This window comes from Mastigoproctus giganteus, chromosome 12, assembly GCF_048544385.1.
Source record: "Mastigoproctus giganteus isolate SK-2022 chromosome 12, ASM4854438v1, whole genome shotgun sequence".
Lineage (NCBI taxonomy): Eukaryota > Metazoa > Arthropoda > Arachnida > Uropygi > Thelyphonidae > Mastigoproctus > Mastigoproctus giganteus.
This window is the reverse complement of record NC_143586.1, coordinates 155,303,353-155,316,591: the sequence shown is the minus strand read 5'-3', so window position 1 is coordinate 155,316,591 and position 13,239 is coordinate 155,303,353. Positions and strand designations below refer to the sequence as shown.

General features: G+C 33.6%; 1 protein-coding gene across 1 annotated transcript in view; it reads right to left on the bottom strand.

Annotated features, from left to right (window-relative positions):
* The window catches only part of LOC150077530 (transcription intermediary factor 1-alpha-like), a 337,193-nt gene that overhangs the window by 140,728 nt on the left and 183,226 nt on the right, over nucleotides 1-13,239 (bottom strand). Inside the window, exon 9 of the mRNA XM_090385676.1 lies at nucleotides 7,020-7,149. Coding sequence (XP_090241802.1) covers nucleotides 7,020-7,149 — 130 coding nt within the window. The remainder of the gene's footprint in view (nucleotides 1-7,019; nucleotides 7,150-13,239) is intronic.

The window sequence follows — 13,239 nt, the reverse complement described above, 5'->3', positions numbered from 1 at the left end:
AGAGAGAGAGAGAGAGATTAACAGTCAGGGTAATCCCTAATACACATGTGAACTTGTCTAAAAATATGAGTGTCATTGAAGATGGACATAGGAGCAGTAGATTTTTTTTTACAAGAAAAATAGACAGCACTGGGTTTTAGAAGGATTGAAGTTAACTTTTTACTTTTCTCCACTGAAGGATGACTTTGAGAGTAGATCAGATGGTGGTGAATATTCGAAAAGTTTAAGCTGTTTGTGCGGGGCAAATTTTCAGAAACTGGAAGGTGGAATGCAAGCACGCTCAATGAGTAACAAACGTTACTTATTTCATAAAACAGAACACATTTAAAATATAAAAAAATATCAGCAAAGTTGTGGATAAGATTTCAGTCAGTGAAAGAAGGTTATTAATATACAAGAGGGAAGGAATGGGAGAAAGAACCAAATCTTGGAGAACACCAGCATTAGTGTAGAAGTTAAAACATATGATAGGAGCCTCTTTAGAATACCTTTATGCCCCACACAATCAAAAGCATTAAAAATATCAGGTGACTGTTTCAGTTTTACCAATCTTTCCCATTAAATTTTTCCAAAGATGAGTAACATAAATCTACATATTACTAGTAGATCAACGCTAATGGAATACTGGCAATAGACGGACTTCTCCATTCCTTTGGAAAGAATAGAAGTGAAAAGTAAAGAAGAGTAAGTGAAATAGGATGATAACTGGAAAAGAGGGATGTCATCCCCTTTAAGGCACTAATTGGATATGAGCAAATTTCCATGCAGAAGGCAACACTTCAATGGAATAAGAAAATATAAAAAGGCAAAAAAGAAGAGAAGCAAGTACAGGTTTTGAGAACAAGTGAAGAACTGTCATCAGCACACAAAGCTTTCTTAGCATCAATGACTGTTGAAAATTACTTTAACATCCTTCTGTTGGAAGACTATGGTAGGCATGGAGTGGAGTGTACTGGGTATAGTAAGAAATGATTTACCAAGGTTGTCGATATAAGTGATAGAAGAGGAGCAAGATGACAGTAAGTCAGCTTTATCTTTAGCTGAGGGTGCAATAGAACCACCAGAGATGGGAGTATAAATGAAAGATTATTTTCAATAATAAATGACATGAATGAGCATTCCATACATATGACATTATCAAGGTTATTTTTGGGGAGAACCAGAACCTTATTTAAAAAGATATCCGACAGTTGTATAATGAAATTCATGCTATACAGCAATAAAATTATATATTCACATAATAAAATATTGTTACTTTGGTTTATTATAATATAATTTATAAATACATAAATTATTATAATGAGAGGTTTAATCATTGATGTTTATCATTATCTACCCCCCAATGAAAAAAATGATTTCAAATTTCAACAAAGCTATGATCAGAACAACTTTTTCAGCTGAATCACAGCTGAATTCTGGAGTAAATGGCTAATATCAGCCCAATGGACATACTAGGAGTATAATAGGTACCAGCTAAAATTATAAGATAGAGATAAATAAGATAAATGAGGAGGAATCAGGAGGATACATTCCAAAACACCTGTTTTTATTTATTTTTTTTTTTTTGTCACAAAAAATGGCATTGGAGATTACCATTTTCACTTTGAAATTCTACGCCTATTTTTGCAATTTTTTTTCTATGCAAAACTTTGATTAGGCCGTATTTTCCACCACTTGAAAAAATCATATATATATATATCGACAGCACACAAAGTGCAAGTTTTATCCAAATTTTATAATACGTGGAAAATCTTAAGTATATGTCATATTCTTAAACACTATATTGTATTTTGTATATTGTATATTGTACTTCTTTGGCAGCTTAGCCTAGGAAGGAATTAGCCTAGAACCACACAAAAAAAAAAAAAAAAAAAAAAAAACAGATTTAACATTATATAATAGAACACAGCATAACTTATAATCTATGATATATATAACTGTTTTGCACATTTCACATATTTTATGCAATATAAACTAGAACACCTGACAGATGATTAATTAACTACAGACAAAGAAATTAAGCACAAATTAACAGAATATATATTTTTTTAATTTAATGGTGAAACCAGTTTTTTTTTTTTTGCAAGAAAGGAGGAAGAAAACTGTCAGAATGGTGAGTAGGAGAAGTGCTCAAAAAAAAAGTCTCTGTGGTAATCCAGATAGATGGTAGCTATGAAAGTTGTTCTGAATTTTCTAATGATACATTTTAAAAAGACAATGAAAAGACTAATGAAAAAAGACCTGTGATATGAGGAATCTGTGGAGAGGAACCTGATGCTCCACTCATCATAACACAGAAAATCATTGAAACCAGGGTTCAATATATTGACAGGACATCTTTCATGTTTCACTATTCTCATGGTGATGCACTGGTAAGATTACTTTATAAATGATAAGTAATCATGGCAATTCTGTAGGTTGGTCCTTGGGGTTGTTATGGCTGACATTGAAGGGGTCGCTATTAACTTTAAGAAAGCTGTTCTAGAAAAATAAGCAAAGATGTCACATCTCCAGGCACTCCTGGCCATGCAATCACTGATGACATGAGGATAGCTGCTTGGAGGGCAATGAACTTCTTAGTATAATCCTAGAAATGATGCCAGCTTATAGACAGCAGTCTATAAGATAGTTAGGTATCTAAAAGTTGCCAAGTATCTTTAAGCTTGATCTATTCTGGTGAAGCAATATCTGAAATTCATTCATTCAAATAGATCTTGGGTATCAATTATAGTGGTAGATACTACTACTAGAACCTGAGCACTCAGAGAATGTAAGCTTTCAAAACATCAACCTTGGTGGAGTGTGAGTGACAAAAATGCAGTAGGACTACAGTGCCCATCGGTCTGTGGGCAAACCTACAAAGACATCAGTGTCTTTGTGGGAGTGATTGGAGAACACAATGTCAAAGAATGGAACTGGTTGAAATCCTCTATTTTGATTTTGAATCTGATCTTTGGGTGAAGCTACTTAGGTTACTGAAAAAGTAATCTTGGAGAGAATCTTTTCACCAATCCCAGTTGAGCAAGTCATCAACATAGTGATCCCAGTACTTTTTTTTATCCTTGAGAGGCAAGGAGATTCTTTCCAGGAAGCATTTCCTGAAGTAGCCATAAAGGCTGCCACTAGCAGAGGGGATAACAAGTTCCCCATGCTGTACCAGACTTCTATATAGAGATGTACGAGGAGTCATTAAACAACGCACGATTCCTCCATGGGGAGGTCAACCAAGTCCTTACCATCATCTATGTTTAATGGTCTGTAAACACTTTTTAACTGGTAAAATTTTGTCAGCTTTAAAAGTCAAAAACTATCAGGTGGTAGAGTTTGGTCTAATTTTCTTACAGAAGGTCCCAGCCAATCATCAAACACATATATTAAACTTTGCCACAGCTTCAAACAAAAATTCTAACCAGGAACCACAGCAACAAAACAGATACAGGTAGATGTAGCCAGTGATTCCCTAACTCATGATAACTGCAGGTTATCAACAATCTCACTGTAAGCTTTCCAGCAGTTGCTGACCCTAATTTCTTAATTAACTGGTGATGGCATAGGAGCTGTGTGAAACTATTTGTAAGTATCTTTCATCCTTTATTTATAAAAAAAAAAAGAAATATACACATAGAAATAACTATTTTGGCAGTTTGTTTCACCTTTGAAAAAAAAATTTATATCATTGTACAATTTGAGCATTTAGCAAAAATCTTAAAATTAAAATCAACTTTACTTAATCAATCAATTTGAATACAGCAGTATTCAAATTTCAAATCTACTGAATGTTAAAAATGCATCTGTGAATAAACTAAATAAATTAAATTAATGTTTATTTAAGTCTTTACTGTAGATTAGAGAGCATAATGTCAAAGAATGAAACTAGTTAAAATTCTCTATTTTGATTCTGAATCTCAAAAAATTTCCTAAAGGATTTGGTAAAAATTACAAAATATTGTGAATAGCTAATTTTAGAGATGAAGCGCTAGGCATGCTCTGTATCAAACAGTAAACTAAAATTTATTTAACTCATATGGACCAGTGGTTGTTGCCTTTACTAAATTTATTCAATGGAAATTTTATTATTTTAAAAATAATCAAATGAATGCAATGTGCTACAACAAAATAAATCCTTCAAATTTTAATCCTGCTGAATGTTAAAAATGATCCCTGTATAAACTATATTGATTCTGTTTTAGTATTTACTGTCAATTTATTGTTATTTATTTATCACGAAAAACTTTCTTCTTATAGGAGAACTCTGTCTCTTGGTATCAAACAATAAACTAAAATTTATTTAACTCATATGAAATCAGTGTTTATCTCCTTTATTAAATTTATTCAATGTAACTTTTATTATTTTAACCAATAGGAATGCACATGGTTTGTTTTTTTTTTTTTTTTCCCCAAGACTGCCACACGAACTTTGAGTGATCTTCTGCTCTTGAACTACTCTGTTCACACAGCTGAAAATCCCAACAGTTGTGAAAAGTGTTTTCTTTGATTTCTCCACTGAAAATTCCAGAAATCTGTTAGTTATCATGTATGGAAAAATGCAAGATCAAGTATGAAATGTTACTAGGCCTCTTTTTAATTTATTCCCGATGTAAACAAGTGAGAGTCCCCCCCCCCCAAAGACTCGTTTCATAAAGGAGCTATCTCAGTTGGTGGATTTTTTCCAGTGTGTAAGCACGATGTGTGTGCAAACACACAAGGTAACTGTAACTGATTTACTTGGCTAAGGCATCTGCATTCTCCCATGTGTTTATATCAGGAATAGAAAATAAATTGATTATAACTGTTTCTTAGCATGCAAAGAATAAAAAAGAAGTGCATGCTCCCCACAATAAATTTTTCTTTGAAAATAAAATTATTATATATTCTTTCATCAGTACATATTGCATCTACTGAGAAAATTTCAAGGAAATTCATTTATTGGAAGCTGCATTATAAACTGCAAAAACTTGTGTCAAACAGAAAACACCATTTTGCATACTTGATAAAAAATAAATTTGTGTTACTCACATAGAATTGTTTTTTGTCAATGATATTGCTACAGCACCTTTCCTGGATGTAAATTTCAACTTTTAACAAAATATAAAGTAAAATATGCTATTGGGAGCCCCATTACAAACTTCTGAAAAGTGGCATCTAACCTTCACATCCATTGTTACCTTGCACACAAAAGAAAAGCACACACTACATTTAACACAGTGCTTTCTGAAAATTGTATTGTTAATAAAAGATCTTGCTTTTATATGCGTGTGTGTAACAAAATTTCAGGGAAAGTTTGCTATTGGAAGTTATGTTTAAACTTCCAAAAACTGGAATCAAATAAAAAATGAAATGGAATAAATATGATTAAAAAAAAAAAAACGTAAGATTATTAAAAAGAAATTTTAGCTTTTATGAACTAGACAGTATTACTACCCACATTTAAAAAAAAAAAAAAAAAAAACTTAGAAACAAATTTTCATAAATGTCTGAACATTTAAAATTACATGCTGCAGTATCATTTAGATCCTTGCCAAACAAAATAAAACTTCTGAATTAATGAACTGCACTTGATACTGTTTGGATTTCTTTCTCAATATCCAAATTTTTCACTCCATTCCTTATTTAAAAAGTTATTTAATTCTAAGGCTCAACTAAACATTATTTCTTAAAGGAACAATTTTATTCTCAATAGTGAAAAAAATATGGGGTCTAGCAGTTTGTACTTTATGATGCTAGATAAGCTAATCTTATTTAAATAATTAAGAGAAATTAAAGTGCATTAAATTTGTGCATTAAACAAATGCAGGTTTATGGTAAAAAGAAGAAAGCTTTAACAAATAACTTGATATTAAATAAAAATCATATTTTCACTGAAACACTGAACTGACCACTTTGTACTGAACACTTCACAGATGATTTTTAGAAAACATTTGGAGTGGAAGCTGGGTAGGAACGTAAAGAAGTTACAATAAAAATAAAAAAACACAGTTACAAACAATGAACTTAGCAGAAAGAGAAATGGATATTCAAAATAAAAAAATTTAATATTCAAAATAAAGGAATTTAATAGTGAATTTTCTCATACTGAAAATTAATTATATACTTAAGATGACTTTTCTTAAATTTTTATGGTTTCCTAAACTAATTCAGCAACATTAATACCTCAAAGGAAATAAAATAATCAACAAACATCTTGTCAGTGTAGAGAATAAATAAACGAATAAATAAATAAATTAATAAATAAAATATAAATAAATAAAGTAAATAAATAAATATGTATTTATTTATTTATTTTATAATTTAATTTATTGTTAGTTAACGTTAAGTGGCAAGCTAACTCATTAATCACACTGTATATAGTAAAGTGCATTCTTAAACTTGTATTAATGTTATTGCTGCAATCATGCAGAACATAATTATCAACTTACAATAAGCACACAATACACACCATATTCCAATAAAAACTTTATTGGTGAAAAGCACACACACAAATTTTATACAGGCCTAATTCAAGGGACCATTAAAAACCATCAATGCACATAAAATTATGACAAAATTAGAAACCCCAATATAACACCGATTTTTTCTTTCTAAATATTAATTAATGATGAGATTCTGTTAGTACAAATTAAGCAACAAAAACAATACACACGATATACAAAGCATCTACAGGTTATAGTCATGTGTACTGTTCTTGTATTTTGTATTTTCTCCTTTGTCCGTGTCTGTATAAACATTTTGAGAAGCACATGGGTAAATTTTTTTTTTTTTTTTTTCACCTGAAAGTGAACTATCTATTTTAGTTTGTAATAAAGCCTTCAAAATGCCCTTCTGAAGTTTGAAGTCACTTGTTTTGCTCTCAGTCTTTCCATTATTTGTGTCCACTCAATGGAATATAAAAGAAACTTTTCATTTTGTATATACGGTAAGATTCAAAAATTTATAACAGCTAAAGCAAAAGCTATTTGCTTGGTCCATGGCAAAGTATCTTACGGTGATTTCAAATAAAAGTTGTTAAAGTTTCAGCGTACCAAACTTTTAGATGCTGCATCCACTGATGTTTCAAATTCTTTAGTTGAGCTTCTATTAATACTGCAGGAAGGAAGTTGATCCAATGAAGTTTTTTCTGATTTTACTGGAACAGTAGTTATAGACAAACCTCTGAAAATAAATGGAGAGAACTTCAGTGTTTGTCCATTTAAGCAACGAATTTAAAAAAGCATTCTGCTTATCAGTATTTGTCTAAATTTAGTTCTGAGTAAAGTGAAAGCACACACTGTTTTGAAGCATGGGCAACCATTTTATACGTTAAATTAGTAAGCACTCAAGAGCTTTCATGTTATAATAAAGAGTATCAATACTATAGAGAAAGCCTCCACACTAGTGCATACAATACACCCAATTATAATACAAGGAACATTTCTGGATTTGTCTCTGTAATCCTCATCACTCCAAAAAATACAAAAGAATTATGCTTTTGAAAGATTGTGACCACAACGAACAATGCTATAACCAAACTGGTGATCAACGTATTTACTAAAAATAGGACAGCCTATTATTCTGAATCTGTTCCTCCTACCTTCTGTCTGATAAGAGGATCACAAAGTGAGTCCAGAAACAACCAATCATCTAAAAATTTACTAGATTGAGTATACAAGGTAGGTGAAAGTTGTACCCTGTTACAAATAAACAAATTTTTTAACCTCATCTGGAAAAAAGCCTTGTTCATTAAGCTATTTAGTTTCAACTGTCTCCATGTAATGTATTATATTTATATTAATACCAAGTGCACTTTGTAAATATAGGTTTTTGTTTTTATCAAATACATCAATTAATATTTTTTAAAGGCCTAAGAAAACAAACAAACAAAAAAAAAAAGGTTTATTTATTATACTGTTACTTAGAGGAATAACAAATAACTATCTCTGTAACAAAGTTTTCAGCTTTAATCATTATTTTACAATAAACTCTTTTTGTGGTCTCAGACAGTTTTAAATTCTATACAGTGGGACCAACTGATGACATTACCATCAGCAAATTCTAAATGAAACGTGTTCAAGGAATTAATCATAGAAGCTACTAGGCTTTTCCTACCAACTAAGAACTACCTGTCAAGGTATAGGCCTAAATGGATATCAGATGAACTGATGAAATTCATGGGAGAGAATAACAGTGCATGGGATGCATATAAATGATCAGGTGACACAGAAGCCTATGGCAGATATACACTACTCAGTAATCTAGTCACAAAGGAGATTAGGCAAGTGAAGGCAGATTATGAGAAATCTTTGGTGAAGGATGCAAAGAAAAACAGCAAAGACTTCTTTACTTATGTAAACACTAGAAGAAAGGGGATGAATCAAATTGGTCCACTCAATATCGGTGGTTTGACAGTTGATGATCCTGCTCAGGTTGCTGACAAACTGAATGAGTATTTTGCATCTATATTCCACACAGGAGAAGGAATTCTTTAGAGAAAGTTATACTCAAAGTTTAGCCAACTCTAACTGGGGGCTAAATGATTTTGTAACAATCATTTTGTAACAATGAAGTTAAACATAAGAACCTGGGGTGGATGGGATCGATCCAATTATATTAAGGGAGGCAAGCAAAGAAAGTGAGCAAACCCTCAGCCATAATTTTGAGCACATCCTTGTATTCAGGGGAGATCCCTGTATACTAGAGATGTGCGAATGTATCCCCAATTCACGAAGGGGGATACATTCGCACAGTTTTTCTCTAAAGTCCACACTGTGCTAGAAATTAAATTTAACTAACATACATTTTATATTAAACAATTAAGTTAATGTACATAAGTGTGTTACATTTCAGGAAAATCAGTAAATAATAATAATTCATGATTTAAAAAAAAAAAAAAAAAAAAAAAAGCAATGCATGACTATGAACACATTATTTTTTCTGTGATCTGCCCATTCATTCTTCCAATCAGCAAAAACTCTTATGTATAAAGAAAAGAAATAATAATTTCTGGATTCCTTTGTCCAATTTTAATGAAATTTGGAGTGGCAAATATTTTTTAAAAGCTAAATATAATTTTATGAAATCCATCCATTAAGAGTTGAATGACAGACATGGTGAAGACAATAAATGCTTTATGCATATATGCTAACTCACCTAAAAATGGACATACAATTGTTTACCAGCAAAGCCTGCTTTCAAACTTACCTAGGATTTTTCTGTCAAGATTTTTGTTGGGATTTTCTGTTAATAAACATCAAAGGATTTTGACTGCTTCAAGAAAGATACTATTGCAGACTCTGCCCTCTTCAGAAAGATCGAGTCAAAGTTTTGTTCATAACAAATACCCCAGCTGTCAAGAACATTCCCAAAACATCACTAAAAAGAGAAGATCTGAACTCAGTTTTTGTTTTTCTCACTTTGCTGAATATTCTCTAACACTCATCATTTCTATGAGGAATTGTTACAATACCAAGAGTGACTATGAATAATCTGTTACATTTCCAGCTTCCTGTGTGCACTTTTCAGTTCCAGACCACTGTATTCATATTAGTATCTAGTGGGTTCTCTCAGTGAAATTGACAGAACTAATAATGCAAAACATCTAACTCTTCATCTGTTTCTTTATTTTCAGTGACACCAATAAGTACTGGAAAGTTGTCCACAAAAACTTTTTAAATTTGAAAATAATGCACTGCCAATTGTTGAAATTTGTGCTACCTCAGCATTTATAGGATCATCATTTTTTATGGGTAATTAAGCTCTATATAGTTAGGTGCAACAATAAGAACTTCCTCGGTGAACAAAAGAACAGAATCTTTCCCTCTTGTTTTAGACTCGACATGACTTGGCAATAGAAATGTCTATGACAAGTCAGAATCGTCCTTCTGACTTAATCTCCTATGGCAATAGAGTTTGAAAATGGAAGAGAAACAGTTGAAAACTGTTGGTAAAATAAATTTGCATATAATGATTTTCAACATATCTAAGAGTAACAAGATCAGTATATGGATGCGAGGTTCATTGGACTGAAGAGCTACATTCAGATTTTCAAATGGTAACGTAATATTTAAAAGAAACAGGCAAACTGCTTTATTAAAACGAGAGGAGAGCAACATTAGCATTAGCATTAGTAGAGGCATTTGATGCAAGAAAGCAAGCTTATGCAGCATCAGCCAAAAAAAAAAAAAATAAAGTAAAATAAATAAATAAAAAATAACCACTTCCACTTCACCCCTCTGTTCGTTCGAAATACCTCTTAAACTTATTTAGGCTATCAACTTCTATGACAAGGGATGAAAGTCTGTTCCACCTACCAACCACCCGCTGGCTAAAGGCAAATTTCCGCACATCTATCCTACATCTGTCTTTCCTCAATTTGAATTTATGCCCTCTCAGGTCATTATTCTGAGCAAGAAGAAGAATCCCATCAGCATTGAGCATGCTCAAACCATTCAAGGCTTTGTACACCTCTATCAGATCACCTTGCTGGTGCCTAGTCTCCAGACACTATAATTCGCAAAACTTCAGATTTTCTTCGTAAGAGCACCCCTTTGTTCCATTCATTAATCTTGTTGCCCTTCTCTGTACTCGTTCCAGCAGCTCTACATCCTTCTTGAAATGAGGCCTCCAGGCCTGTATACAGTACTCTAGGTGTGGCCTGACCATTGCCTTATACAAGGGAATGATCACCTCCTTATCCCTGCTAGAAAAATTCCTATATATCATTGACAATACACCATCAGCTACTCTTGCAGCCTGTCTGCACTGCTCAGAGAACTTCATATCTGCCTGCACAACCACCCCCAGGTCACTTTCATTCTCTACCACTGTCAGTGTAGTACCACAGATTTGATACGTTGCTCTGGGGTTGCTGTTTCCCATATGCAGTACTTTACATTTGTCAATGTTAAACTTCATTTGCCACCTCTCAGCCCATCTGCTCAACCTTTCCAGATCCTGTTGCAGCAGCATAGTGTCAGTAGTATCCTTGACAACCCTGCCAACCTTCGTATCGTCTGCAAACTTGGACATTAAGCTTGATATACCATCATCAATATCATTTATAAATACAGAAAACAATAAAGGACCCAATACTGAGCCCTGAGGGACTCCACTAATAACATCAGTCCACGATGAGCAGTGTCCATTGATTACCACTCTCTGTCTTCTCCCCCTCAACCACCCCTGTATCCATAGCAGCAATTTGCCTCCAATGTCACACTGCTCCAATTTGTGCAGCAGTCTTCCATGTGCAACAGTATCAAAAGCCTTTCTAAGATCCAAGTATATAATATCAAAGTTATTCCCTGCATCCAGTTCTTTTGTGACTGCATCATAGTATCCAATCAAATTGGTCAGGCAAGACTTCCCCTTAACAAAACCATGCTGTGTCCGAGCTATAACTGAAGTCTTGTCTAGATGATACTGCAGTGCTTCTTTAACCAGTGCCTCCATTAATTTTCCGGGAACAGAAGTTAAACTCACAGGTCTATAATTACATGTGTCAACCTTTGATCCTCCCTTGTGAATTGGGGTCACATTTGCACATCTCCAGTCCATGGGTACCTCCCCTGAGTCCAAGGAAGCTCTCATAATTATGGCTAAGGGTTTGCTTACTTCCTTTGCTGCCTCCTTTAATATAACTGGATAGATCCCATCCACCCCGGGTGCCTTTCTTGTGTTTATCTTCAACAATTTCTCCTCCACTTTACTCTCAGTTATTACACGATTCTCTAGCTTACTGCTAGAGTTGAATACACCTCTGGCATTCCCCTCGCTGAATAACTCCTCATGTGTGAATGTCGATGCAAAATATTCATTTAGTTGGTTAGCTACATGAGCAGGGTCATCAACAGTTGACCCATCGATATCAAGTGGACCAATCTGATTCATCCCCTTCCTTCTAGAGTTTACATAAGTAAAGAACTCTTTGCTGTTTTTCTTCGCATCCCTTGCCAAGGATCTCTCGTAATCTGCCTTCGCCTGCCTAACCTCCTTTGTAACTTGGTTACAGATCAACTTGTATCTATCATAGGCTTCTGTGTCACGTGATAATTTGTATGTATCCCATGCATTTTTATTCTCTGCCATATGCCTCATTAGTTCATCTGACATCCATTTAGGCCTAAACCTTGAACAATATTTCTTAGTTGGTATGTAAAGCCTAGTAGCTTCCAAGATAAGTTCTTTGAATGCTTTCCATTTTGAATTTGCTGTTGGTAACATCATCAGTTGATCCCACTGTATAGAATTTAAATACTGTCTCAGTCCATCGTAGTCGCCTTTACGAAAGTAATACCTCTTCCCTTTACCCCTAATGGTAGTTACCTCTTTGAGTAACTCCCACTTCAGAACACTGTGATCACTGCCACCTAGTGGTTCATTTATCTGCAGATTCTTAATGCATGAAGAATCACTACTGATAATCAAATCAAGAGTATTACTCCCTCTAGTTGCCTCCCGAACCTGCTGATGTAGAAAACAATCATCCAATAAATCCACAAAAGCCTTGCTGGTGTGTGAGTGACCAGCCCCCAAACTCCAGTCAATATCTGGGAAATTAAAATCCCCCATTATAAGACTCTCTGATTTACTGGCCCACTCTATTTCTCTGTACAGTTTCTTATTATACTCATCAGAGTCATTAGGCCTATAGCACACTCCTACTCTCAACATGAATAAATTTTCTGCATGAACGAGATTAATATGCTCAGATTAACAGCTTGCTTAGGCCTTTCAGAATTGCTTTTATTAGAAGTCTGCAATTCAGAATTTCTTTATCTAGGGGACGCCATTAACTTGTCTTCTTTCAAAATTTCTGTTTGTAAAATGCAGCTGGATGTGAGTCAGTGCCACTCACTAGTGATCATGATCACCTTTACTTCTCAATTTGGCAAGTCTGAAAAAGTACCCATATGGCTTTTTTCATTATTTCTAACCTTTTCTTTGAATAGTTGACTGTTCAACCAGTCAACTATTCAAAATCTTTAATCATTGCTTGTTTAAATCTATCTTTCCTTTTAGCACCTTTCTCTAGATAATTAGCATTAGCAAAGGCACATGATGCAAGAAAGTTATACAGCATCAGCAAAAAAAAAAAAAAAAAAAAAAAAACACCCTTATTTCACCCATCCACTCTCTTCAAATGTTTGTCAAGTTCTGCCTTGAATCTGTTTAAGCTATCAACTCTTACAACAACAGATGGAAGTTTGTTCCAGCAATCAACTGCCCACTGGCTAAAGGCAAACTTCCGCAAATCAATCTTACAAC